The 27,558-nt window shown below is 49.5% G+C and overlaps 2 protein-coding genes and 1 long non-coding RNA gene across 7 annotated transcripts; 1 reads left to right on the forward strand and 2 right to left on the reverse strand.

Moving 5' to 3' along the window:
* Positions 1 to 698: 698 nt before the first annotated feature.
* PLD2 (phospholipase D2) lies at positions 699 to 12,911 on the reverse strand. Of its 4 annotated transcripts, none has more exons than XM_027130179.1 (25): positions 12,805 to 12,911; positions 12,026 to 12,135; positions 11,807 to 11,937; positions 11,559 to 11,701; positions 11,027 to 11,132; positions 10,869 to 10,934; positions 10,687 to 10,745; positions 10,447 to 10,539; positions 10,202 to 10,354; positions 9,447 to 9,596; positions 6,490 to 6,573; positions 6,269 to 6,347; positions 5,379 to 5,489; positions 5,028 to 5,198; positions 4,518 to 4,644; positions 4,225 to 4,343; positions 4,021 to 4,134; positions 3,776 to 3,880; positions 3,465 to 3,553; positions 3,245 to 3,358; positions 3,021 to 3,070; positions 2,623 to 2,757; positions 2,243 to 2,396; positions 1,745 to 1,859; positions 699 to 1,493 (listed from the first exon to the last, which is right to left on the reverse strand). In XM_027130179.1, exons 2-25 carry the CDS (start codon positions 12,132 to 12,134, stop codon positions 1,269 to 1,271), a joined length of 2,802 nt encoding a protein of 933 aa, XP_026985980.1. In that variant the 5' UTR covers position 12,135; positions 12,805 to 12,911; the 3' UTR covers positions 699 to 1,268. The 4 variants fall into 4 exon arrangements, 3 of the variants coding, with proteins under 3 accessions (XP_026985980.1, XP_026985979.1, XP_026985981.1); XM_027130178.1 differs by lacking the exon at positions 12,805 to 12,911 and adding an exon at positions 12,685 to 12,788; XM_027130180.1 differs by lacking the exons at positions 5,379 to 5,489; positions 12,805 to 12,911 and adding an exon at positions 12,685 to 12,788 and having other exon boundaries at positions 700 to 1,493.
* Positions 12,912 to 13,099: 188 nt separating this feature from the next.
* Positions 13,100 to 19,083, forward strand: LOC113632728 (uncharacterized). The gene is made up of 3 exons (XR_003437933.1): positions 13,100 to 13,216; positions 13,422 to 13,515; positions 18,784 to 19,083. It is a non-coding gene; the product is annotated as an uncharacterized LOC113632728 (long non-coding RNA).
* Positions 19,084 to 20,529: 1,446 nt separating this feature from the next.
* Positions 20,530 to 22,586, reverse strand: PSMB6 (proteasome 20S subunit beta 6). 2 transcript variants are annotated; one of them, XM_027130242.1, is made up of 6 exons: positions 22,416 to 22,586; positions 21,925 to 21,992; positions 21,465 to 21,596; positions 21,220 to 21,349; positions 20,874 to 21,018; positions 20,530 to 20,748 (listed from the first exon to the last, which is right to left on the reverse strand). In XM_027130242.1, the coding sequence occupies exons 1-6, from the start codon at positions 22,515 to 22,517 to the stop codon at positions 20,606 to 20,608; spliced, it is 720 nt and encodes a 239-aa protein (XP_026986043.1). In that variant the 5' UTR covers positions 22,518 to 22,586; the 3' UTR covers positions 20,530 to 20,605. The 2 variants fall into 2 exon arrangements, with proteins under 2 accessions (XP_026986043.1, XP_026986044.1); XM_027130243.1 differs by having other exon boundaries at positions 20,704 to 20,768; positions 22,416 to 22,565.
* Positions 22,587 to 27,558: the final 4,972 nt, after the last annotated feature.

The following is a 27,558-nucleotide window of genomic DNA, read 5'->3' on the forward strand; positions in this document are numbered from 1 at the left end:
ATTAATTTAAATGTAAATAGCCAAATGTGGCTGGTGGCTACTGTACTGGACACTGAAGCTCCAGGACATACGTGCCTGTCCCACGAGGGTGGGGACTTTGTTGTACTCACTGCTGTGAGTTTAGAATGGTGTCTGGCAAAGAGCAGGTACTCAATAAATATCTAAGTCAATGACTGAATCTTTACAGCAAGCCAGTTATTAAGTATTATTCCCATTTCCCAGTTGGGATCACCGAGGCCCAGAGAAGTGATGTGACTTGAGAAGGTCACCAAGGTAGTAAGTGACAAGTCCAGGATTTGGGCCCAGTTCTTCCTGACCTCAAGCCTTATACCCTTATCCACTCCCAGGGGCTTCGCTAAGCCTCTCCCCTTGCAGTCACTTGAGGAACAAGAGGCAGCCCCTCTGGGCCCTTCTTTGGGCGCCTCCCTCACCTGAAGCTGCACCATCAGCTCCACTGTCCTCCAGGAGTCCTGGTTTGACCCCGCCCTTCTTTTACCCAGGCATCCCTGTGTGAACACCTGGTCTTCCCAGCACCTACTGACGGAGCTCCCGAAGCCACAGACGAGCGGAGCGGAGCTGAAGTCACAGAAAGAAGAAACCAGTGGTGTGGAGAGAGGATGAAGGGGCCTGTGCTGCTGTGTGTAGGCCTGGGGGGGCAGCTGAGACAAGCACTCAGTTCAGCCCAGGAAGAGGCAAGGACCTTTTCTAGGCTTTTATTTATGAAACGCTTATTGAACTGATACAGAGTTAGTGCCTGTCATCAGCTGGTGGGGGGGGTTAGTGTACATCCCCCCACCCCCCAGTCCCCTCCCCACCATGGGCACTGAAGCCGGAGCGGCTGCATCCTTCCCTCCACCTTGGCAGTAATGAACCGGGAAAGGCCCTGGGGCAGGGAGGGCGTTCAAGGGCAGGAAGACGAAGGGAGAGATGGGAAGGCCTAGGGCAGAATCTGGTCCTCCTGGAGTAGGAGGCTGGCCCCAGGCATCCTGGCAGGTGTTTTGCTTCTCCCTTGTAGCAGTGGTTTGAACTGGGCAGCGAGGAGGATGAACTTCTCTGGACCCTCTCCTGCCTCCCCAGCCCGGGCTTGAGAGTGTCCCCTTTGGCTACTTCTCAAGAAAGGGTCCTCTGTGACTTCTCTAGTTCCCTCCGGGGATGCCTGCCTCCCCCAGGTCTCAAAGGCACTGCCCTCGGTGCTCAGGGTGAGGGGGCAGGGAGCCAGATGAGGTAGAGCCCAGCGGCTGGTGACCTCTCCCGGGCTGGAGCCACAGCTATGTCCACACTTCTAAGGGTATCACACCCTCCTTGCTCCCCAGGGGGGGCAGCAAAGACTCATCCTCCAGGAACTTGAGGGGGAAGTGGACCAGGTGGCCCTGGACCTGGGTGAGTTCAGACCGGGCCAAGGGAGGGCTGACCGTGGCCAGCGGCTCCACGGCCACATACTCCCGGAGTGCCCGCAGGGAGCGAATGGCGTTGGACGGCAGGCAGCGGAAGATCTGTGGGCGAGAGGCATGGAAGCCAATAAGGCTTGGGGAGACTGCCCAAGAGTCCAAGCCCAACTAGGCTAGACGCCCTCATGCCCACCATATCCCTCTACACTGACCCTGAGCCACTGAATCCCATGATGTCCCCAGACCCTCATCCTCTTATGAGGATGGCTGTGCGGGGGCTCCTCTCTATCCCACCCTAGACAGGATAATCCATGAACTTCCCCCTGCCAGCACCCCTGCCCACCCCCCTTGCCCACCTGCTCATAGATATTGGCATTGCTCTCAGCTGTATCTTGCCACGACTGGAAGAAGTCATCACAGACAGGGTCTCGGAGATCCAGGTCCGGCCGGGCATCTGCCCCGAGAATCACGCTGCGGGAGAAAGGGGTCCCAGCAGGGCCAGATTAAGATCCTTTGAAAGCCTGAATACCAGAAAATTATAATGTGCCTACCCAGGTATTTCAAAATAGAAGCAATGTTAAACAGTACAATAAGCGTAAACGAGTCCAACAGAGCTTTAATTTGTCTCTACTTTGGCGACTACTTTAATGCTTTAAAAGATACACCAAATTACTTTTGAAATATTTGGTTCTCATTTTTTCGGTATCCCTGCTTTGCCGGTACCTTAAACTGGATGAGTCTGCCTCTTGGGAAATCCAGTACTACCTCTAAGCAATCCTCACACTTGCTCAAAAGGCAGACCCTCCCCCTTTCCACCTCTCCCACTACGCTGTAGCACCCCACCTCGGCTCTACCTGAAGCAGTGTTTCCGCAAACTCAAGGCAAACCTGCCCGCCTCATATTCCACACCATTCATGAGGGATGCCTCCATCTCCGTGTCCTCGATCAGCACAGCCAGCTCACTGTCCCGCTTCCCCAGTAAACTCCGGTCATTGATGTTTGCGGAGCCTGGTGGGTGGTGCGGGACACACTGCGTCCTCCTGAGCCCAGGAGACCCCCATCACCTCTACCCAAGAACCAGCCTGGGGGCAACACGCCTTCTTTGGCCTCCATCCCCAGTTGGGCCTCAGCTGCAATCTCCACCACCCACCTCCATCCCGTTGCCCCTGGCTGGGCCCTGCTCCACTTCTCCCCACCCTCCTCCCGTTGCCGGGGGCCGAGATCCAGCACTGACCAATGATGACCGTCCGGTCATCTGCAATGAGCATCTTGCTGTGGATGTAGATGAGTTCTGAGACCGGGTGCCTACCCAGCTCTCCGTGTGTGCGAAGCCCACAGATGGAAATATAGTCCCGCCACGCGGTCCCCACTGTGAGTAAGAGATGGGGGGAAGGGGAGTGAGGAGAGGTACTCTCCATGTGCAGACAGAGCCCTGTCCCATCTACCTCCTCACTTCAGAAGCCCTGGTCTATATACTTCTCTCTGCAGTGTAAGGCCACCTGCGGGCTCAGGCAGTAGCCCCAGAAGCATGCAGGAGTGATAGCCTCCTTCCCTCCATCCCTGGGGCTCCAGTCCCTCAGTTGTCCCCTCCCCGGGGGTCCAGGGCTTGAACCCCCAGCTCCCAGCACTCACTGGCTGCTTTGAGGCGATGTAGAATTGAATATTCCCCACGACACAGCGTCCTGAGGGAAGAGAATGGGTGAGGGAAGTGGAGACTGGGGAGGAGATGGGGGATGTCAGGAGAGAGGTGGACCTCAAAAGTCTAGCAAGAAGGGATCAGGACGGAGTCAGGATGGAGGCATAGGTAGGATGGGGCCATGGAGAGGTAGAGTCTGGCTGAGGGGGGCGGGGGTCACCTGTAAGTGAAGTGCAGAATGGCCTGGATGGAGTTACCACCACCTGTGGAGATGTCGCCCTCGAACCCCGGGAGCAGGGGCAAAAGCATGTAGACTCGGAAGCACTGCCCCTGTCTGGGGAGGGGTGGAGTCAGAGGTGTGACCTCTCCCCCAAGCCCCACCCATCCAGTTGGGCTTAAACCACGCCCACAATCTTCACACTCTGGCTGGTCTATCTTACTTGTGGGCCTTCAGGATTCTGTCCACAATCTCATCGCCCACCTTGTTCAGCACCGTCCGCCCATCTGAGCAGCTAATGAAGAATTGATTCTGGGGCAGGGACCAATGAGAGACATCAGCAGTCTGGCCCCAGCCCCTGCCCTCAGCTCCCCGCTGCTGTCCCCAGCCCCAGGCTCCAGGCCCTGGCCCCAGGCTTCTGCATTTCTCCAGGCCCAGTTATGCCAGCCCTCAACGATTGATGCCACTGACATCCTAAGTCTCTCCCCTGGGATGTCCCCTCTGTTCTCTGCCCCACCCTCATCCCGGTCAGACCTCAATGTAGAGGAAGTGCTGGCTCTCCCTGATGGTGTGCAGGTAGGCATTGAGGATGGAGTTCTCCAAGGTCCCCGCTGACCAGCGGTCCACTGACCGTAAGACCTGGGGGGAACGGCGAATATGATGTGGCTCCTGAGCCCGGGAGAGGAGGGGTCTGGCGGGGGCTCTCAGGTCAGGGAGAGTGGGCCGGGGCATTGGGCTGAAGGGAGGGAGGCGAGGGCAGGCTGAAGTCGGAGCCTCACCTGCACGGTGGCACACTGCACTCCCGGGAGCATGAAAGGGAGCTGGTTTGCGGTGCTGGTGGACTTGGGCAGCAGGTAGGGGTACCTGGGTATCTTGTACTTGGCCTTGGTGGTCTGAGGAAGAGGGATGGCAGAGTCAGAGGGAGGTGACGAGCTGCCCCAGGCTCCCTCCCGCCCTCCAGCCTCCCGGGAGGGATCGAGCACCTTGGTGAAATTCCAGCGCTGGATGAAATGCCGGGCAAGGTCCCTGGCGGGTGAGCCATGGACCACCACCCCGACGTCCCGCCATGGCATCCGGGGTGTGGTCTCCCTGTCAATGAAATCTGGGGGTCCCAGGAGAGTCAGGGGAGAGGTCAGAGATGGTCTCTTGGGGACACTTGGGGCAGAGAGGAGGAGGGTGCATTACCCTTGACCCAGTTCATCCCATCCGCATTCCCAGCCCTGCCTTCTACCCCTGCTCCCCGCTCTCACCGCCTTTGGAGGAAGGGGACCCCTACCCTCAAAAGGCCGATCCAGCTGGACCCAGTCCTTAGTGATAAGATTGCTGTAGTCCTTGCCCAGCCAGAAGAGTTGGTTGTGAGAGAGGTCTGGTGTAGCTGGAGGGTCTGAGCATGAGGTGGGAGGCTGTAGGGGGAACACACCCAAGCCAGGGGCAAGGAGAGGTCATGGGGCTGTACAGAGCCAGGCCAAAGAGAAGAAAGGAGCACTGGGAGACTGGGAGACAGAGAGACACACAGAGTAAGAATGAAGCAGAGAGAGTTTGATTCCCTGGTCCTTCCCTTCAGATGCATTTGAAATCCCTAGAGGAATGGGGGGAGGGGTGGGTAACGGACATGGGGAGGGGACTGGGTCATAGTATATTCAAAGCAGGTTCTTGGGGTCCCAGAAAGGCCAAGGAACCCTGAGTGCGGGCTTGGAATGACTGGAGGGGAAGGCTGGAGCCGGGAAGGGGTGTGGATTTAGGTTAGCTGAGTTTGGGGGAGCTCAGGAAGGCCTTGGGGGGTTACCTGGGGGGCAGCTGACTCAGAGGAGTCCCGAAGGTCAGTCAGTCTGTAGTGCAGGTCATCCCAGCGGCCATAGGCGAGGTCCAGCCCCCCCAAGAAGGCCACTGCTTGGTCCACCACCAGGAGCTTCTCGTGATGGGCCCACAGAGTCACCTGGTCTGGGTGGCGCATCACCTGGAGCAGGTATGGGGGAGTTCAGGAGAGTGAGCTTAGGTGGGAGAAGAAAGAGGAGGCATTGGGGGAGAGTATGGAAAGACAGAAGGATGAGATGTTCAAGAAAAGGGAGGGTTGAGGGGATGGGAAAGTGTGGTGAGGAGGGCTGCAGGGAAGGGGTCTCTGAGGCCTGAGAGTCACCTTTATGTTGGGATGCAGTAGCATTAGAACCTTCTTGCTATAGCCACTGTTGATGGCCAAGGCCAGCTCCACTTCCTTAAACAGCAGTACGGACACCCGGACACCCTCCTCCTGGTGGTCAGTGAGGGAATCAGATCCTAATGCCTCTCTTGGAAGGACCCCGTCCCACCCTCCCAAACCCTTCCCCATGCTCAGGGTTCCTGTATATTCCTCCTCCCTGCGTGGAGATCCTCAAAGCTCTGCCACTTACACCCTGCTTTGATGCTTACAGCAAACCCAGATTGAATATCATCTATCTGCTCACCCATCCACACATCTACCCACCTAGCCAGCATTATCTATCCACCCATTTTCCCCAAAATTTACTCATCCCCTTATCTACCATCTATCATTCATCCATCTACCTACCCACTCTCCTACTGATCCACCTTCTCAACCTCACATCCTTCTATCTATCTCCCTTTCCATCATCTACCCATCCATTCGCCCACCCACTCTCCATCACCCACATATCTTTCCTCCCACCCATCAACATCTATGGAGGCTCCCAACATAGCAGACACTATGCCTTGTATTGGAACTAGTGATATTAATCAGCCCAGGGAGAGAGACCGACGTGTCCACCCTGCAGTAACACAACAGAGTGTAATGGATACTGGGAGGAAAGTCTATACCAGGTAGAGGAAGGGCAAGCACAGGGAGGTGTCAGTTCTCCTTAGGGAAGGGGAGGCAACGATGTTTGCCAGACACTGAGCCAGGATGGGCATATTTCCTCCTCCTCAAGTTTCAGATTCCCTGCCTTCCCCCATGCTACAGTCCCTTCCAACCAATCTCCACCCACAGGCCACCCCGCCACCATGCTTCCCCTCCGGCCCAACCACTCTCCTCACCGCCTTCTTCTTGAGCATAATGTCCAGTCTCCAGTCATCTGAATGGGCCGGACGCTTCAGGTAAATCTCAGGACTCAACCTGGGATTCAGGGCAGCAGGTAAGGGCAAGCTAAGCTCCCGACAACAGTCACTCCTCCCCTTCCACTCCTTTTCTGACCCATAAGCTGATGTGTTGCAGGCCCTATCCTACCGCTTCCTGCTCAGGCTTTTTCCCCACTTACCACCAGTCTGTGATGAAAATCTCCTCTTGAGCTCGCAGGATGGCATCAGCTGCAGCAGCAAAGTAACCTGCCCCATTCACAAACCTGGGGGGAGGCCAAGCCAAGGAGGTCAGGGGAGTCAGAAGCCAGAAAGCTCTGGAGAGTGAAGACCGGAGGATAGTCATGGGTCAGAGGTGACAGCAGGGTCAAAGACCAAGAGAGATCAGAGAGGTCAGACAGTAGCAGATATATCAAAGTGGGATAAATTTGCCAGTACGAGCTAAGTAAAATTACAAACTACAAAAGACACAACAAACCAAAGAAAATGACTAAAGATTGGGAAGATTAATACATCACATATAAAGAGTTCCAACATATCAATAACAAAAAGACATACAGGGGGCTTCCCTGGTGGCACAGTGGTTGAGGGTCGGCCTGCCGATGCAGGGGACACGGGTTTGTGCCCTGGTCTGGGAGGAGCCCACATGCCGCGGAGTGGCTGGGCCCGTGGGCCATGGCCACTGAGCCTGTGCGTCCGGAGCCTGTGCTCCACAGCAGGAGAGGCCACAACAGTGAGAGGCCCGCGTACCACAAAAAAAAAAAAAAAAGACACATAGGCCAACTGAACAAAGAAAAGTGCTTTCACTGCGGAGGGCACGGGTTTGGCCCCTGGTTGGGGAACAGGGTCCCACAAGCCGCACGGCACGGCCAAAAAAAAAAAGAAAAAAGAGAACTGATAGTTCACAGGGGGAAAATGGCCAATCATAGATGAAAAGATGTTCAATTCATCACTAAACAAGGAAATTGATATTAAAATGAATAACACTTTTTAAATTCACTAGATTGGCAAAAAATAAAATTGCAGGTTACATTCAATATTAGCATATGGGGAAGTGAGTATTCTCATAGTTTGTGAGAATATACATTGGTTTTATAGCTTTTTTAGAGGACAGTTTGGTATTACCTATCAGAATATTAAATCCACATACCCCTGATACCATTAAATGCACTTCGTAATTCTATATCTAGGAAGACATCCTATTAAGTGCTTAACCAAAGATTATGTTCATTGTAGTATCGTTTATAAGACTGAAAGTGGGAAATAATGTAAATGCCTAATCTCTGATACGTGTTAAGTGAAAAAAATAAAACAGAGAGTGCATGATCTCATTTACATTAAAACAAAAAGTAACATATATGCTAAGCACATGAAAATATGCAGGAAAAGATCTGGGAGGATAAATATCAAACCATCACCAGGATTACTTCTGGGGAGAAAAATGGGATTTGGGGGAGGGGGTGTAGAGAAGAACTAAGGGCCAGGGGGTAAAGGCTTGTGCAGTGAACTTTAATTTTTTTACTTAATGTGTTTCTGTATTGTTAGACTTTTAATAACTAACAGTCCTGTTTGATGGTGAAGAGCAGGGTCTTGACCCAGACTAGCTGGATTTGAATCCTGGTTCCACTGTTTACAAGGTGTGTGACATTGACAAGTTACTTAACTTCTCCTTGCCTCAGTTTTCTCACCTGTAAAGTGGATATAACAACTGTACCTGCTTCACGGGGCTGTTGTAAGTTCATAAACATAAAACACTCAGAATGGTTTCTGGCACACACTAAGTGCTACATAAGCATTAGCTATGATCAGTTCTTATGTTAAAAAATAAATCTCAGGCTTCCCTGGTGGCGCAGTGGCTGGGAATCCTCCTGCCTATTCAGGGCACACGGGTTCGAGCCCTGGTCCGGGAAGATCCCACATGCCGCAGAGCAACTCAGCCCGTGTGCCACAACTACGGAGCCTGTGCTCTAGAGCCCGCGAGCCACAACTACTGAGCCTGTGTGCCACAACTACTGAAGCCTGTGCGCCTAGAGTCCGTGCTCCGCAACAACAGAAGCCACCGCAATGAGAAGCCTGCGCACCGCAACGAAGAGTAGCCCCTGCTTGCTGCGACTAGAGAAAGTGCTAGCCAGCAACGAAGACCCAACACAGCCAAAAATAAATAAAATAAATAAATTTTTAAAATTAATTAATTAATTAATAAATCTCTATCCCACCCCTCTAGGTCGTCACAAAGCATTGAGCTGATCTCCCTGTAGGGAGGGTGGGAGGGAGGCTCAACAGGGAGGGGATATGGGGTTATACGTATACATATAGCTGATTCACTTTGTTGTACAGCAGAAACTAACACAACATTGTAAAGCAATTATACTCCAATTAAAAAAATCTCAACACCACCTCCAAGAAAAATTCTTTCCATGACTCCTCTCTGCCTATGATAAAGGTTAACCCCCTCAGCTTAGTGGGAGAGGCACTGATCAGACCCTGCGACCCCCAGACTCTTTACTGACCACTGCTCCTCACGCTGCTACAATGGTCCGTCTTTGTGGTTCCCAAACACGCTGGGCTATTTCTAGCTTCTCTGCACGGACTGCCCTTCTCCATTTTCTTTATCTTGCTAAGGTTAACCTCAGGGTTACCGCCTTCTAGAAGCGAGTCCTGACATCCTATGCTGGGGCAGATGCCCCTCCTCTGTGCTTGGTACCCTATACCTACCACCAGCGTGGCAAACTCCCATTGTTTCGGGACTGAATCACCTACTGAGTCTTATCCCTGCCACTGGACCTGGCACATAGTGGGTGCTCAGAAAATGTTTATTAAGTGGACGAATAAATCAGAGACATTTTAGATCACTGAGAACAGAGAGGGTCAGTGTGGTGAAAGGAGGTTAAAAAGGTCACAGGAGGTCGGAGAGGTCGGGGTCAGAGATTACCCAGTTTGGGGTTCAGAAAGATCAGAGGGGAATCAGAGGGATCAGCATGATTAAACAGGTCAGGGGGTCAGGGAAATATGAGAAGTCAAAGGGGGAGGTTATTGAGGTCAGAAGGGGTCAGAGGAGATAAAGAGGATCAAGGACTCAGAGAAACCAAGGAGGTCGGAAAGGCCACTGACGATTTCAGAAAGGATGTCAGTGTCTCACCACCGGGCCAGGGTCCCAGGCCGAGGTGGAGCGTAGCTTTCGTGCCGGTGCAGCTGTACAAAGTCTCTGCCCGGGCCATGGGCCAGCTCAGTGATCTCCTGGGCCCACCACCGTGCCTGCCGGTAGCTGCTGCACTTGAGAATCAAGGACCTGGACGGGAACAATGGGTGGACCACAATCCTCACCCTCCACACCTCTGGCCTGGCCCAGAAACCTCCCCTTTAGCTATCACCTCTTTCCTACCTCTTCCCTTAGTCCCTACTTGACTTCACAGGGACAGGGAGTGTATCTGCCTTATTCACAGTTGGGTCCTTGGCGCTTGGTATCGTGTCAGCCACTTAAGTTTTTTTTTTGGGGGGTTTTTTTGGCCATGCTGCACTGCATGTGGGATCTTAGTTCCATGACCAGGGATCAAACCTGCTCCCCTTGCAGTGGAAGCATGGCATCTTAACCACTGGACCACCAGGGAAGTCCCTTAAGTTTGTTGAATGAATAAATGGATGAATGCAGTGCCCTAACTTTTGCACCAAAAGTCCTTCCCCCAGGCTTATACTCAACTCTCTTTCTCTGTGCCCAGCCTCTAAGAGCAGCCCCAAGCATCTGACTAGAACAGTTCTCTGGTTCCAAATCATGGCTGGCTCCAGGGAGGTGGGAACGCCTTCCTTTCTTCCATGGTCTCTTCCACTTAACTCCCCTTAGGGCCCCAGGCTGGCTCTTCACTCACCAGGTGTCTGTCCACACCAGGGAGGCCTTACCTGTGGGAGGTGTCGATCCGGACGCCGTACCGTGCCTCTGTGCTCCTTTTCCCCACCTGTACCTCGAAGCCAGGGTCGAAGAGCTGAACAAATGTGATGGTGCCGGTCTCGAGGCACATGTACAGCAAGAAGGAGTCCTTCACCACCAGCCACCTGGAGTGGAAGGGCTCTGACCATTCCTCCATGCCCCTGGCATCTCCTTCCTCACCCCCACCCACTGCCCAGCGGCTCTGCTCAGGCCTCACCGCTTGGACCAGCGATAACAAACTTGGTCTCGGCCACAGCAGGTGAGGCCAGGAACACGGTGGCCACCTGAGCGTTTCCGGATGACCCCCTCCCTGTGGGGAAAACCAGGAAGAGATGTTGGATGAGGCTGGATGAGGGATCCAGACCTCCAGCCCGCTGTGCACTGCTCTTTCCCTATTCTCAGCCAGGGAGAGATCCAGATGTTGGCAGATGGCGGGTGAGGGGTGTCAGACACTCACAGTCCTTTGGATCCAAGGTCTGGGATAAAGGACAGCTGACTGACTTCCAGAAACTCTGTCTGCAGAGGAAGAAAAAGGCCCAGAGGAGAGACTCTTATTTTCAGCCCCTCAGACTCTACCGACCCTGGTCCTCTGCCCCCTGCTCCATCTCAAGAGACCTGGCACCAGCCTCTTGACCTTACCATGGCATGGTAGTTGCGGTAGAAAGACATGGTCAGGAGGCGGTTGAGGTAATCCTCCAGGTATTTCTGAAGTAGGGATGGGAAAAAGGGAGAGACAGATGGGACCAGAACCATTTGCACCCAAACACCTTACCAGAGGACCTGGTGTCCGGTCCCACCTGTTTGCTGGATGCATGTCTGGCGGAGCCCTCAGGACCTGCCCGGGGTAGAGAGGGCATCTGTCTGTTGTTTGCCTCTTGGGCTGGAGAAGAAGCAACGGCAAAGCTGTGGAAGTGATGGGGGAGGGTCAATAGGAGGATGGGAGGATGGGTGCCTAGGTTCCTGAAGCACTGGAGGTGGGGTCTTGGAGGAAGCGAGGGGCTGGCAGAAGGAATGCCCCTTACCCTGAGGATGGAGACAGAAAAAGGTGGGAGGCTGCCAAGGGTACTTTGGGCATCCAGCCCTGCTGAGATACTGGCCCAGAACCATGGACAGGGAGAGCTGAGCAGGGAAGGTTTCCCGGTAACCGGGGTCAGAGGAGCAGGCCCAGTGGCCAGAGTTGGGGGAGGAAAGCAGCTGGGGGAGGAAAGGCTGTGGTCTGGGGATGAGACAGACGGAAAGCAGCAATGGGGGCTGGGGCAGTGACATCCCATGCTGCCCCGCGGTGAGGGGGCACCTGCCCTTCACAGGAGGCAGTCTTGTCCCCCTCACCGAGCCAGAGGGAGCAGACTCATCAAGACTTTGTGTCTCAGGAGGTCCCGATGCAATTCCTGGAAATGACGGAACTTCTTCTTGGTTGTCCAAGTAAAGTCACCGTGAGTCAAGCGGACAGAATACAGAGTGCAGGTGCCCACCTGGGGGAGTGAGGAACTGACTGAATGGATGTTCCCTGGTTGGGTGGCAGCCCCCACTCTGGCCAGCCCTCCCCTTAGCCCCCTCCCTAGTGCCAGCCCAGCCACCTTGGATCCACTGGTGTATCTTTCAGTGCCCACCACCTGGGCTATGACGGGAACCCCAGGGGCAAACACCAAGGGGTGAATTTTCAGAGGCTGGAGGTCGTAGATGGCCAGAAAGGGGTGCATCCGGTCAGCTGACAGGAGAGAAAGTGGAAGAATGTGGACTCCAGGAGGTCTCAGCCCCTTCCTCCTCCTCTCCCTGAGGGCGTCCTCCCTGTGTACCTGAGTCCTCTCCCTCCTTCAGAGTGTCCACCTCATCGGGCTCCATCTGTAACTGTCTGGAGTCCAGGTCACCCCCAGAGGGGAAGAGGCTCTCGGAGGTCGCCGCCATCCTAGGAATATGGGGAGGCCTCAGGAAGGTGACCTGCTTTGCAGAACCCTGCCCGCCATCGCACCCCACGGTCTTCCATCTCCCACAGGTCCCCCGCTACCCCCCACCTGGCTCCCGCTGACTCCCCGTCTCTCTGATTATGGCTCATCGGTCTGCAACGTCCTGCCAACCCGCCTCTAATCTCCATCCCCTATCTCGATCCTTCCTGCATCCAGAATGCCTGAGTCCCGCCTCCCGTCCCGTAACCAGGGTGCCGAGGAACACCCGGCCAGGCCCGGATGGCCCCGAAGTGGGGCAGAGCAGAAGCCAGGGGAGGGGCCCCGGGGGTTGCCAGGGGTCCCGAGCCACCGGGGCCCCAGCCAGGCCAAGCCAGCTGGAAGAAGGGGTCCAGGCGGGAATGAGGAAGTTATGCGTTCCCCGCCCGGGAGGGAAACCCCGAAATCTGAGCATGAGGCTGAGTCAGGAGGACCCGCAGCCCAAGCTCATTCCCGTCCCCGCCCGATTTCCTGGGCCCGGCACCTCCGCGGCGTCCCCTCCCCGGCCCCCTCACCCGGGCAGCCGAGCCGGAGGCAGCGCAGCAGAGTCAGAGCCGGAGCCCACAACCCAGAGGGCCAGGGCGGGGCGGGCGCTCAGGGCCTGCCCTTGGGGGCGGGACGGCCCCCGGCCTCACCTCCTCCGGATTCTCGTCGGTCCTGTCCCGCCCCCGCCGCCCTCGGCCTGTCCTTGCAGTCCTGCGTGCGGCCTGGGCGCTGGGGCCGCCCTCGGCTCTGCGGGACGGCGCTACCCTCCCCGTGCATCGGTGCGGCGCCGTCTGCCGGGCTGTCAGTCTGTCCCGCGCCGTCGGTCCGTGCAGGCCCGCTCCTCCCTGTGGGCCCTCGGCCCTGCGCACCCTCCTCCGCTCGGGCGCCGGCCCCCCCGGGGCCTCTCCGGCCACCGATCCCGCCAGGGCCCCTGGCGGGACGCGCCTCCGCGGCAGGGACCTGGCTGTGTCCCCTTCCCGGGCCGGCTGAGAACCGCATTGGCATTTGTAGATGGAAGGAATGACGGAAGGCCCGAGGGCTGGTGGCCACAAATTCATTAACGTACGCAAGCTTGCATTCTTTCATTCATTCACTACTTTCTGCGTACTTGCTCCGCGCCAGACTCTGAGCATACAGTAGTGAACAAAACTATCACGGGACTTGCTCTTCTGAAACTAACAGTCTAAGGGGAAACAGGAAAAATTTCAGGTTCTAATAGACAAAATATTTCATTTTTTTTTAAAGTAGATTTCTTTATCTCTTCTAGATGGAAGAGTGGGCTGATGGATATTTCTTCACGGACATTTGGGTTGTTTCTAGTTTTTGCCTGCTGCGAATAAAGCTCCTATAAACATTCCTGGGTAAGTCTTTGTGTAGCAATATGTTTTCGTTTCTCTTGGGTAAATAGCTAGGAGTGGAGTTGCTCCATCGTTTTAACTTTTTAAGAAACTAGCCAAACTTGTTTGATCTCTAATTGCACACATTTATATAGAGGCAGGGTGAAGAAAGTGACAAATAAAGGCTATTTTAAAATGGTCATTAAAAAGCACTTTTTAAACAATAGATCTTCATTGGAGTATAATTGCTTCACAATACTGTTAGTTTCTGTTGCACAACAAAGTGAATCAGCCACATGCATACACATGTCCCCATATCCCCTCCCTCTGGAGCCTCCCTCCCATTTTCCCTATCCCACCCCTCTAGGTCATGGCAAAGCACTGAGCCGATCTCCCTGTGCTCTGCTGCTTCCCACCAGCCAACTATTTTACATTCGGTAGTGTATATATGTCGATTCTACTCTCATTTCGCCCCAGCTTCACCCTCCCACCCCAAGTCCTCAAGTCCGTTCTCTATGTCTACCTCTTTATTCCTGCCCTGCAACTAGGTTCATCAGTGCCATTTTTTTTTTTTTAAGATTCCATATATATGCATTAGCATATGGTATTTGTTTTTCTCTTTCTGACTTACTTCACTCTGTATGACAGACACTAGGTCCATCCACCTCACTACAAATAACTCAATTTCTTTCCTTTTTTGGCTGAGTAATATTCCATTGTATATATGTGCCACATCTTCTTTATCCATTCATCTGTCAGTGGACATTTAGGTTGGTTCCATGCCCTGGCTATTGTAAATAGTGCTGCAATGAACATTGTGGTACATGTCTCTTCTTGAATTACGTTTTTCTCAGGGTATATGCCCAGTAGTGGGATTGCTGGGTCATATAGTAGTTCTAGTTTTAGTTTTTTAAGGAACCTCCATACTGTTTTCCATAGTGGTTGTATCAATTTACATTCCCACCAACAGTGCAGGAAGGTTTCCTTTTCACCACACCCTTTGCAGCATTTATTGTTTCTAGATTTTTTGATAATGACCGTTCTGACCGGTGTGAGGTGATACCTCATTGTAGTTTTGATTTACATTTCTCTAATAATTAGTGATGTTGAGCATCTTTTCATGTGCCTCTTGGCCACCTGTATGTCTTCTTTGGTGAAATGTCTATTTAGGTCTTCCGCCCATTTTTTAACTGGATTATTTGTTTTTTTGATATTGAGTCACATGAGCTGTTTGTATATTTTGGAGTTTAATCCTTTGTCTGTTGTTTCATTTGCAAATATTTTCTCCCATTCTGAGGGTCGTCTTTTTGTCTTGTTTATGGTTTCCTTTGCCGTCCAAAAGCTTTGAAGTTGAATTAAGTCCCATTTGTTTATTTTTGTTTTTATTTCCCTTACTCTAGGAGGTGGGTCAAAAAAGATCTTGCTGTGGTTTATGTCAAAGAGGGTTTTTCCTATGTTTTCCTCTAAGAGTTTTATAGTGTCTGGTCTTACATTTAAGTCTTTAATCCATTTGCAGTTTATTTTTGTGTATGGTGTTAGGTAGTGTTCTAATTTCATTCTTTTACATGTAGCTGTCCAGTTTTCCCAGAACCACTTATTGAAGAGGCTGTCTTTTGTCCATTGTATGTTCTTGCCTCCTTTGTCATAAATTAGGTGCCCACATGTGTGTAGGTTTATCTCTGGGTACTCTATCCTGTATCATTGGTCTATATTTCTGTTTTTGTGCCAGTACCATACTGTCTTGATTACTGTAGCTTTGTGGTATAGTTTGAAGTCAGGGAGCCTGATTCCTCCAACTCTGAAAAAGCACTTTTTAAATAAGTGAAATATTTTAAGATAGGGGGTAAAAGGAACTGCCAAACTGTTTTCCAAAATGGTTGTTGTGTTTTATATTTCCAAAATCTATGTATGATAATTCCATTTGTTCTGCAGCATGGCCAACGTTTGATATTGTCTATCTTTTTAGTGTTAGCCATGCTAATAAGTGTAAAATAGTACATCATCATAGTTTTATTTGCATTTCTCTGATGACTAATGATGTTGACCATGTTTCATGTGCTTATTGACCATTTTTATATCTCTTTTTAAGTGTTCAATTCTTTCACTAATTTTTTAAAAAACCATGTTATTTGTCTTATTATTGATTTGTAAGAGTTCTTTATATATTTTGGATACAAATCCTTCATCAGATATATGTATTGCAAAGATTTTCACCCAGAACGTGCCTTGTTTTTTTAAAATAATGGTGCCTTTTGGGAATTCCCTGTTGGTCCAGTAGGACTTGGCTCTTTCACTGCTGGGGCCCAGCCACTCAGCGTGGCCAAAATAAATAAATAAATAAAATGACGGTCCCTTTTGAAAAGCAGAGGTTTTTTATTTTGATTAATTTGTGGCCTGTAGACTATTACTCAGCAATAAAAATGAATAAAGTGTAAAATGGTACAGCCACCTCGGAAACAGTTTCAAAATGTTAAGTGTAGAGTTACCATGTGGCCCAGCAATTCCACTCCTAAGTATATGCCAAAAAGAACTGAAAATGTATGCCCTCACAAAAACTTGTACACGAATGTCCACAGTAGTATTATTCAAATAGTGAAAAAGTAGACACAAACCAAAATGTCCATCAAGTAATGAATAGATAAACAAAATGTGGTGTATCCCTACCATGGAATATTATTCAGCCATAAAAAGGAATGATGTACTGATACATGCTACAACAGGGATGGACCTTGAAACATTATGCTAAGCGAAAGAAGCCAGACACAAAGGATCACATATTATATGATTCCATTGCTATGAAATGTCCAGAATAAGTAAATCCAAAGAGACCATAGCTGGGACCAGTAGCTGGACCAGTAGCTGGGGAGAAGGACAGGGGAGTGACTGCTAATGGGTACAGGGTTTCTCTTGAGGGTGATGAGAAGGTTATAACATTAGCTGTGATCGTTGCACACCTCTGTGAATATAGTAAAAAACCACTGAATTGTAGACTTTAAAGGGTGAATTTTATGGTGCATGAATTATTTCTCAATAAAGTTGTTATTACAAAAAATACAAACTGTTAATACATACAACACGGGTGAATTTCAAAACCATTATGCTGAAAGAAGCGTACACAAAAGAGTAGTACTATATGATTCCATTAATGTAAAGTTCTGGAACAGAAAAACCAATCTATAGTGATGGAAATCAGATCAGTAGTTGCCTGTGGCAGGGAGTGGGGAAAAAGAGGGAGAGTAAAGGCCACACAGGGAACTTGGTGATGGAGATGTCCTATATCTTGATTCGGGTGGTGATTACATGGGTGTATGCACTTGTCAAAACTCATAGAACTGTACACTAAGATGTGTGCATTAAATTGTATGTAAATTTTTACTTCCATAAAGTTAATTTAAAAAACAGATTTTCCAATATAAAATAAAAATTAAATTTAAAAAGAAATAAAATAAAATAACAGATTTCAGTCAGGCAGCATAGTCAGCAGTGCTTTCCAACCTTTCCCACATCATGATACCCTTAGGGAATGATAATATAGCTCTTGGAGGGCATTTAGAGTCCTTGGTTAGCATACTGTGGACTTGAGGCTTCCAGCCCGGGCTCTGGCTGCCTTAAACCTGGCTGAGGGCAATACCTGTCAGGAACATGCTTGGGAAGCTCAGTGTGGCAGTTAACAGAGTGGACTCTGGGGTCAGACTGAAGAGGGTGAGGGAAAGTACTGCTCTTCTGATAACTGCTTGTGTGACCTTGGGCAAGCTACCTAATCTCCCAGTGCCTCTGATTCCTCATCTCTGAGATCAGCATAATAATAACACTTACTTTAAAAGATCATTGACGTTAAAAAGAAAAAGGGACTTCCCTGGTGGTCCAGTGGTTCAGACTCCCAATGCAGGGGGCATGGATTCAGTCCCTGGTCCGGGAACTAATACCCCACATGCTGCACGGCGTAGCCACACACACACACACACACACACAAATCATTGACACGATCAAGTGAGATAACGTAAAATTCCCTAGAATCTACCTGGCACAGCATAATTAATCAATTACAACTATTTTCATAAAAGGGGTCGAGAGCTACTGGACTATTTGAGAACATAACATTTCCCTAACTAGTAAAGTTTCTTGTTCTAAAAAAATAAACTATTCTTTAAATTTTTTACATCTTGGGCATTCTAAATACAAATGAATCTCATTCTAAAATATAAATGAGGGACTTCCCTGGTGGTCCAGTGGCTAAGACTCTGCGCTCCCAATGCAGAGGGCCCGGGTTCAATCCCTGGTCAGAGAACTAGATCCCACAGGTCGCAACTAAAAGATCCCGCACGCGGAAACGAAGATCCCACATGGCGCAACTAAGACCCAGCACAGCCAAATAAATAAATATTAACAAAAAATACAATAAAATACAAATGAATCCCCAGCAGGGTCCAGCCTGGCACCCTTGTCGTCTGGCATTGCTACGATGAATTTTCACTGCGTCTGTCTGTGCCGGCACTTGTGTGTCTGTCTCTACCATGCCTCCCCTCCTAGTCTCCTCCTGCTTCTCCATGGGGATCAGAGACGACCCCAAAATTAAGGGGGTACAAAAGGATAGGCGTTTGAGTGGGGGATCCCCCACCCCTTCCCTCCTCCCTCTTCTCCCCCTTCCATCTCCTGGCGCCTGTAATCACCAGGCGGTCTGAGGCTAAGTGGTAGTTTTGCCCACAGTGGAGGGGCTTGGAAACCACACCCCTCCTAGGGCGCTCCTGGCCATTGTCTGCATCCCAGTCTCGTCCATTATTGAGATGGATCTGAAGGGGGCATGGTGTTTCCCATGGTGTGGGTGCCGGAGACAGCGGGGGACTGAAAGAGGAGCAGGTACGGGGGAGACAGAGGAAAAGGTGGGCTGCCAGGCAGACAGACAAACTGCACTGGGGAGAAAGGTAAATGCTCAAATCAGGGAAGGGAAAAGAATAATCTGCCCCCTGGGCGGGAGGTGGATTTATCACTTCGCCAAAGGATTGGCTAAACACTTTGCAGGGCCCAGTGCGAAATGAAGTGGGACCCCCTTATTTAAAAAGTTATTAAGAATTTCAAGACAGTGACAGCAGAGCATTACACCAAGCATGGGGGCCCTTCTGAGTGTGGCCCCGTGTCCAGTGCATAGGTCACGGGCCAGGGAAGCCAGCCCTGCTGCCAACGTCCCCTCTCCTCTCCCTGCTGATGCTAGCGACACTCACCCCCTAGGTTCCCTGGCCTCTTTCCTCCTCCTGACACACAACTCCTTTCTTCCCCCTCCAATCTCCCTTTTAGGCCTGGATCCAGCTGCCCCCCCAGATCCAGATCCCAGCCCAGCTGTAGCCTCCATCGTGGCTGAGGGAGGGTCCCTTGGGTCTGGCGCCTACTTCAGCAGGAAAGCCCGTCTCTCCTTCCGCCACCAGCTGCATGACATAGCATCGGCCAACGACTCCACCATTTGAAGGGGACAACCAAGGGCTGAACTTCCAGGAGGCCTTGGCAACCTTCCTTCCCCCGCCTTCTCAGTCATCCCAGTGTCCAGCTCCCTCAGATCCCTCATGACCTTCTTATTAAATACACTGAGAATTGCCAAGTGCTGTGTGTATGTGCATGTTTTGGAGAGGAGATGGGGACCACGACACCAGGGCTGTTATGGGGCTGAGGTGGGAAGTGCAGCGTGAGGTGGGAGTGAGGACGCAGGATTGGGGAACAGGAGGCAGCTGATCTCATGCGGCGCCCAGGTGTGCCTAGCAGGAAGTAGGTTTGCTGAAATCAAGCTTCAGAGTTGAGTGTGGTGAGAGCAGTTTGGAGCGGGTGCGGGGTAGGCAGGACAGCAGATGGGGCTAGGGAGCGTATTCGTTCAATGACTATCAAATGTCCACTCCCTGCCAGGCATTGAAAATATATCAGTGAATCAAGCACAAGGAATTCTCTCTTCTCACTGAATCTGCTTTCTGGTAGGGGAGGCAGACAATAAATAAATAAGCATGGTAATAGGAGACAGCGGTAAGTACTGCTACGAAGAAAATTAAACAGGTAATGTGAGAGCAGGGTGGAGGAGGGTGGTGTTTCTTAAAATTCAAGTGGCCAGGAAAGGCCTTTCTGTTGAGGGATGGAGCGTTCTCAGGATTTTGGAGTACAAGGGAAAGAGGAATCAAAGATGCCTTGAGACAGGGAGGACCGGGAGAACAGGTTTTGCAGAAAATCAAAAGTTCCGCATTGGTTCTTTTGAGATACACATTTGGGGTGAGAGATCCTTCTTCACTTAATTCAGGACCTCACCAACTCCTTAGGAAGCCTCCTCTGTACCCCCCGAAATCCTCCAGGGTAGGATTATATTCTAGAACCAGGTTTTCAAATGTGGCTTCCACAGTTCCCTTATCCATAGACTGGAGAAATGTAGATTAGGGCAAGACTGTCGGTCACTGTCAATGAGCACTTAGCTGGAGTGGGGACCGTCTTGCAGGGCCAGAGCCAGCTCTGTTTCTCATCCGTGGGGCTGAAAGGTAACTTCCCATCACCTCCCCATGGGAATGGTGGCTTCTGGAGCCAACCCACAGCACTCCCAGTGGCCGCCCTCTCCCACTCAAGGTCAAACTTAAACTCCATGTGCACCAAGGTCCAACTTCCTCCCGAAAGCCAAAGAAGTCACACTGCTGCTTCTGACAAGATGAGGTGACAGAGGTGACTGTGAAGAGAGGGGACTGTGAACCTGGGTCGGACATGTGGAGTCCTTCTGACTTTAGGGCCAGTAGCCTCCCAGGAGGCAGGAGGCAGGCTGAGGGGAGGTGACTCCAGTCTCTCTCAGAATTCTGAGTTCCCCCTTAGGCTTAAACAGGGAGGGGGGTGGGTCATTTGTTGGGAGCCCCTACACCAACCACACTAGTGTCACAGAGACCTGGATATGGTAACGAAAGTGTGGGGCATGATGGCCTGGAGAAGGGTCCTCTCCAGCTCCCTCAGGGCAGTGGTTTATACAAACAGAAATGGGCCAGAGAAGTTCAGGCTTGAGGTTAAGAAAAGAACCCCAAAGCACACAGGTTCTCACTGACAAACTATTTATTGAATTTTGTCATCAGTATGGGATGTCTCTTGTTGTATCTTAGAATCCTAGGATTCAGGGATGTGGTAAAGTGGCAATGGTGAATTTGGGAATCTGGTCTCCCAAAAGTACCTGCCGCTCTACCCCTGATTCCGCAATGGCTGCCAGGCGGATCACTCCTCCGCTGGAGCCATCCCGCTCCATGGCCAAAGCGAGAGCTGTGGAGAAAAGAGGAAAGTTGGGATTGGAGTCAGATGCTGGGATCGTGGCAAGGAAAGAGGAATGCTGACCTGGCTCGAGTATGGGGGTTTATGCTCACAGACCCAGAAGCCGCAGTTCTCACCATTGGCAGTGAATTGCAGACATTCTTCCTTGGTCATGCCCTCCCGGTAGGTAGCATCGACATAGCCATAGATATAGGAACTCCCGGAGCCCCCGATGGCAAAGGACTGTCTTACCATCATACCCCCCATGGGTACCGAATACACCTGCCAGACGGAGGGAGGAGAAGAGTGTCACCATTTGTACCCTCCCCACAACACACATATGTTCGCCTGTCCACTGCGGAACTGGTATGTGAAAAGTTAATAGTAAGTGATGTAGAGACTGGAAAGAGAACTAGAAAATGCCTGCGGTGGGGAGAGAATGAAAGGCATGGTTCCAATGTTCTCGGGGTGGTGGTATCTGACCTGCCCCCCTTCTTGGGGGTCCCAGCCCGCAATGATGATTCCTGCCATCAGGTCTTCTCGGTATCGGTAACACATCTCCTTAAAGAGGCTGGCTGCCGTGTGTACCAGCGGAGGCTCATTCAGCTCGATGCTAGAGGGTGAAGGGAGTCATAGGGAAGGCAGTGTCAGGACCTGGAAGTCAGACTATTCCGCTCCTCAGGTCCCAACTCCTTTCAGATACTTACTCCCCCAATGCCCACAAGTACCTGTGGAAACCAAGCTGATAAGTGACTGCGTCAGCTACTGCCTGGGTATCAGCTGCTGAGCCTGAGCGGCAGCAAAAAATACGGTCGTGAATAGGGGTCAGCTTGTCAGTCACTCGATTGGCGATGTACGACCTGCAGGATAGCAGAATAGTGAGGGAAGGACCCCACCTGTCTCCCACTTGCATCTTTTACCATCCACTCCCTCAACAGGAATTCCAGTATTTCCTGTTAGTTCTCATCTAAACTGAAGCAGGCTGGAGAACAAACTTTTGCAAGAAGTTCACCAAAAGGTGAAGAGAACTACGAAGCAGTAGAAGCTGGAACAAATCCTTATCTCCCGGGAAGGACGAAACCTCACTTCCCACAGTAGTCTATGGAGGGTAAGGATGGGCTGGCAGGCAAGGAAGGAAGGAAGGGAAAGACGGGAAGAAGACCTTTCACGTATCTGTCCTGAGCTCACCCAGTGGTTGTTCTGGAGTCGGCTCCTAGAACCACGCCCCCTTCAAATTGCACGGCCATGATAGTGGTCTGGAGAAAGAGGAGAAAGGGGTGAGTCTGGGCCTCTCCATATTCTCCAGCATACACAAACCTTAATGATCCGTCTATCCAGTCCCTACAGTACAAGAAAAGTCGTGCGCCACCAACACATCGTCAAATCTCATGGGGTTCTCAATAACCCGCAGAATACCAGAAATTCAATCTTCAAGTTCCCAAAGGCCCACCCTGACCTTAAGCTTTCGTCCTACAAGATTCCAGAATTCCACGCTTCAGCCTACCTTCCACCTCCTCCCACACCACTCCTGCGTCCTTAGGATACCCCTCCCCTGCCTGACAGCATCACACAGACCACCTCTCTTCCCCGCCCCTCCAGTTCTCCCAACCCACTCCAGCCTTATCTTTCCATCGCTTCAATCCTTGTGCATATCTCGTGAACCCCGAGTCCTTCCTTACCCCTGTTGAGACTTCTCGGTTTTCCCAGTCGGGGGTAATGGCCTCAGGCCCCCAGGCTGGTGCTGGCCGCGCTCCCCGAGCAGCTACTAAGGTGGCCGCCATCTTCCTCCTCCGGTACGGCCACAAAGCAACTGTCGTAAAGCGCTCCGTCACCCTCTTTAGTCGTGCTCTGAGGCCTTCTGGGGGCGAAGCTGCGCCACGGTTGACGGCAGAAAGGAAAAGAAATGTGTAGTGAACCTTCTTTGCGACCGTGAGAGCTTGATGGCAGCGTGGGTGGCAAACAAAGAAACAAGAAACAAACAAAAAAACCCAAACAACAAACAGATCCAAACCGTCTGGAAAAACTACGTTCCTATCGGTGTACGCGGGACTGATCGGAGTTGCGATTCAAAGAGGCTTCAGGATAGACTTGAGCGTCTCCGATTTAGAATGACCGCACTATGTTTTCATTTCTCTTAGGTATATACTTAGGCGTATATACTAGGAGTGAAATTGTTAGGTCATTTAGTAAATTTTTGTTTAACATTTTAAGGAACTGACAGCTTTTCCACAGCAGCTGCCTCGTTTTACATCCTCACCAGCCATGAATGAGGATTCCGATTTCTCCACTTCCTAATTCTTGTGGTGCATTTTTAATTTTACCCATCCTAGTGGGTGTGAAGTGGTATCTTGTGGGGTTGTTGTTGTTGTTGTTTTTGCTTTTCCCTGTGATGAGTGACATTGAACATATTTTCATGCGCTGATTGACCATTTGTATATCTTCTTTTGAAAAATACCTATTTAAGTCCTTTGCCTGTTTTAAAATTGGGTTATCTTTTTATTGTTGAGTTATGCGGGTTTTTTTTTTCCCTTCACGAGCAAAGCATCAAACTTTTTCTTTTCTTTTTTTTTCTTTTGCCGCATCGCGCGGCTTGTGGGATCCTAGTTCCCCCACCAGGGACTAAACCCCGGGCCCCTGCAGTGAAAGCCCAGAATCCTAACCACTCGGTCACTAGGGAACTCCCAACATCAAACTTTTTAAAAAATTGAAGTATAGTTGATTTACAATATTGTGTTAGTTTCAGGTGTATAGCAAAGTGATTAAGATATATATATATATTTCCATTATAGGCTATTATAAGATATATGAGTATAGCTCCCTGTGCTATACAGTAAATCATTGTTGTTTATCTATTTTATGTATAGTAGTTTGCATCTGTTAATCCCATAATCCTAATTGTTCTTTTTATATTCTACATACTACACCTTTATCAGACATACAATTTGCAAATATTTTCTCCCATTCCATGGACTGTCTTCTCACTTTCTTTTCTTTTTTTTTAAAGTTAATTAATTTATTTATTTTCGGCTGCATTGGGTTTTCATTGCTGCGTATGGGCTTTTTCTTAGTTGCAGCTTAGTTGCTCCGCGACATGTGGGATCTTCCATGTGGGATCTTCCCAGACCAGGGCTCAAACCTGTGTCCCCTGCATTGGCAGGCAGATTCTTAATCACTGCGCCACCAGGGAAGTCCCAGATTTTGTATTTATTCTTGAGTCAGGTTTGGTAGTGTGTGTCTTTTTAGGAATTTGTCCATTTCATTTAGGTTATCTACTTTATTGGCCTACAGTTGTTTACAGTATTTCCTTATAATACTTTATATTTCTGTAAGATCGTTAGTTATGTTTCCTCTTTTTTTTTTTTTTGCAGGATCTCAGTTCCTGACCAGGGATTGAACCCGGGCCACAGAAGTGAAAGCCTGGAATCCTAACCACTAGGCCATCAGGGAACACCCGCTCTTTCTTTCTTCTTTTTTTTTTTTTTAATTAATTAATTTATTGGCTGTGTTGGGTCTTTGTTGCTGTGCGTGGGCTTTCTCTAGTTGTGGCGAGCGGGGGCTACTCTTCGTTGTGGTGTGCAGGCTTCTCATTGCAGCAGCTTTTGTTTGTTGCGGAGCACAGGCTCTAGACACTCAGGCTGCAGTAGTCGTGGCATGCAGGCTCAGTAGTTGTGGCTTGCAGGCTCTACAGCGCAGGCTCAGTAGTTGTGGCACTCAGGCCTAGTTGATCTGCGGCATGTGGGATCTTCCTGGACCAGGGCTCGAACCTGTGTCCCCTGCATTGGCTGGCGGATTCTTAACCACTGCGCTACCAGAGAAGTCCCTCATTTTTTTTTTTTAATACTCTTTTGTATTTTCTTCTATAAACTCTTTTTTTTTTTTTGGCTGCATTGGGTCTTCATTGCTGCGTGCGTGCTTTCTCTAGTTGTGGCGAGCAGGGGCTACTCTTCGTTGTGGTGTGCGGGCTTCTCATTGCGATGGCTTCTCTTGTTGTGGAGCACAGGCTCTAGGCACACAGACTTCAGTAGTGATAGCACACAGGCTCAGTAGTTGTGGCTCACAGGCTCTAGAGTGCAGGCTCAGTAGTTGTGGTGCATGGGCTTAGTTGCTCCACAGCAGCCCCTCTTTCATTTTTGATTTTAGTAATTTGAGTCTTCTCTCTCTTTTTCTTGGTCAGTCTAGCTAAATGTTCGTCAATCTTAGTGGTCTTTTCAAAGAGCCAACTTTTGTTTTAGTTGATTCTATTGTTTTTCTGTTTTCTATTTCATTTATTTACACCCTAATCTTTATTATTTCCTTCCTTCTGCTTTCTTTAGATTTAGTTTGCTCTCCTTTTTCTTTTCTTTTCTTTTTTCTTTTCAGCTGTGACACGTGGCTTGCAGGATCTTAGTTCCTCAAGCAAGGACTGAACCCAGGCCCCATGCAGTGGGAGTGGGGAGTCCTAACCACTGGACTGCCAGGGAATTCCCTGCTTTTCTTTTTCTAGTTTATTAAGGTAGAAGGTTAAGCTGTTGATTTGAGATCTTTCTTCATTTTTAATATAGGCATTCATAGCTACACATTTCCTTCTGAGCACTGCTTATGCTGTATCCCAAGTTTTGGTATGTTTTGTTTTCATTTTCACTAACCTCAAAATATTTTCCCTGTGATTTCTTCTTTGACCCAGTGGTTGGTTAGGAAAATTCACATACTTGTGAATTTTCTAAATTCCCTTTTGCTATTGATTTCTAATTTCACTCCAGTTTAGTTGGAGAATATTTTGTGACTTCAACCTTTTTAAATTAATTGAGACTTTTTTGTGGCCTACCCTATGGTCCATCCTGGAGAATGTTGCATGTGCGCTTGAGAAGAATGTGTATTTTGCTGTTACTGTGTGGAGTAGTCCTCCTATGAACCTGCCATACTATTTCTACATACTGCAGCTGGAGCTGGTGTTTTTTTTTTTTTTTTTAAGTATTTATTTATTTGCCACGTAGGGTCTTAGTTGTGTCACGCAGGATCTTTCGTTGTGGTGCGTGGTCTTCTCTCTAATTGTGGTGTGCAGGCTCCAGAATGCACGGATTCCAGAGCACAGGGGCTCATTAGTTGTGGCGGGTAGGCTCTGTAGTTGCAGCACGTGGGTTTAGTTGCCCCGCGGCATGTGGGATCTTAGTTCGCTGACCAGGGATTGAACCAGAGTCCCCTGCATTGCAAGATGGATTCTTAACCACTGGACCACCAGAGAATCCCTGGAGCTGGTGTTTTGAATTGAAAATATGATCCAGACAATCCCCCACTTAAAATTAACTCTCAAGATAAAGTCCTGTCTCTGTAACATAGTTTATAAGGCCCTTCATGTACTCACTCCTGCCCACCTGTCTGGAATCACATCTCTTATTTACTTCTAAATTTTTTATTGTAATAAAATATAAATAACATAAAATTTAGCATTTTAACCATTTTTGGTGTACAATTCAGTAGCATGAAGTACATTTACTTTGTTGTGCAATCCCCTCTTTTCTTTTTGACACTCTTGTCTCCAGCCATCTGAACTATTTTTAGTGCTCATACATTCATTCAACAAAAGCTGTTGAATGTCTACTGGGTGCCAGGCACAGTTTGAGGCACTGGAAGTACATCAGGGAACAAAGTAGACAGAAATTCCTAGCCCCATGGAACTTACATGTATTAAGGGAGACAAAAAAGTAAGTGCAATATACAGCATGTTAAATAGTGAATCATATTAAGAAGAAAAAGCAAAGAAGGGAGATAGGAAGATGTGTGTGTGTGTGTGTGTGTGTGTGTGTGTTGAAATTTTAGAAAGAATAAGCAGGGAAGGTCTCACTGGAGAGACATTTAAATAAAGACCAGAAGGAAGGAGGGAAGTCATTTGTATATTTTGGGGAAAAGCATTCTGGACAGAGGGAAGATCAAGTGCAAAGTCATGAGGCAGGATCATGCCTGACATATTCAATGAATATTGACGAGGTCAGTTTGGCTAGTGCAATCAGATCACATAGGGCCTTTGAGAAGCTTTTCATCATTCTCAACTGAAAATATGATCCAGAAAATTTCCTGCAATAGGAAGCCATTGGAAAGTTTTGAGCAGGGAAGTGACATGATATGCTTTATATTTTAAAGATCACTTTGGCTGCTCTATTGAAAATACACTGTAGGGACGCAAAGTATGGAAGAGAGAAACAATTAGGAGGCTATTGCAATAATCCAGGTGATAGATGAAGTTGACTTGACAAGGTTGGTAGCAGTGGAGATAGTGAGAAATAGATTCTGACTGCTTGGAGGTGGGTACGATGAAAGAGAAACCAAAGAGTCAGGATGACTGCAAGGATTTTGGCTTAAGGACTTGGAAGAATGGAATTGTCGTTTGCTGAGCTAGCGAGGACTGTGGAGTATTTTGGGAGGAGAGAATATTGGAAGCTCAGTTTTGGACTTGTTAAGTTTGCTATCTCTAGTTGAAATCCAAGTGGAGATGTGGAATAAGGAAGTGATATATAGTATTCTGGAGTCCAGGGGAAAGTGGGTTGGAGTTATAATTTGGGAATTATCAGTGTGTAACTTTACTATTGTGGGAGTGGAGTCATTTAATAAACATACATTACTGAGCTGAGCACCTGCTTGGTGTGAGGCAAGACGCACAGGTTTTAGCCTTGGGTAGTTGACAGGAAAGGGTGTCATTTATTGAGATAGGAAACACAAGAAGAGGTGCAGTTCTGGGAGGAGGTGACTGGATTCGTGTTGGATGTGTTGCATTTGTGGTGTCTGTGGAGGTGTCCGGGAAAGAGTTTGCTTTATGGGGGCTGCAGCTCAGGGGACAGGTCTGGTCTG

Source organism: Aethalodelphis obliquidens, unplaced genomic scaffold, assembly GCF_003676395.1.
Source record: "Aethalodelphis obliquidens isolate GAN/ISIS:26980383/991018 unplaced genomic scaffold, ASM367639v1 scaffold38, whole genome shotgun sequence".
In the NCBI taxonomy this organism is placed as follows: Eukaryota; Metazoa; Chordata; class Mammalia; order Artiodactyla; family Delphinidae; genus Aethalodelphis; species Aethalodelphis obliquidens.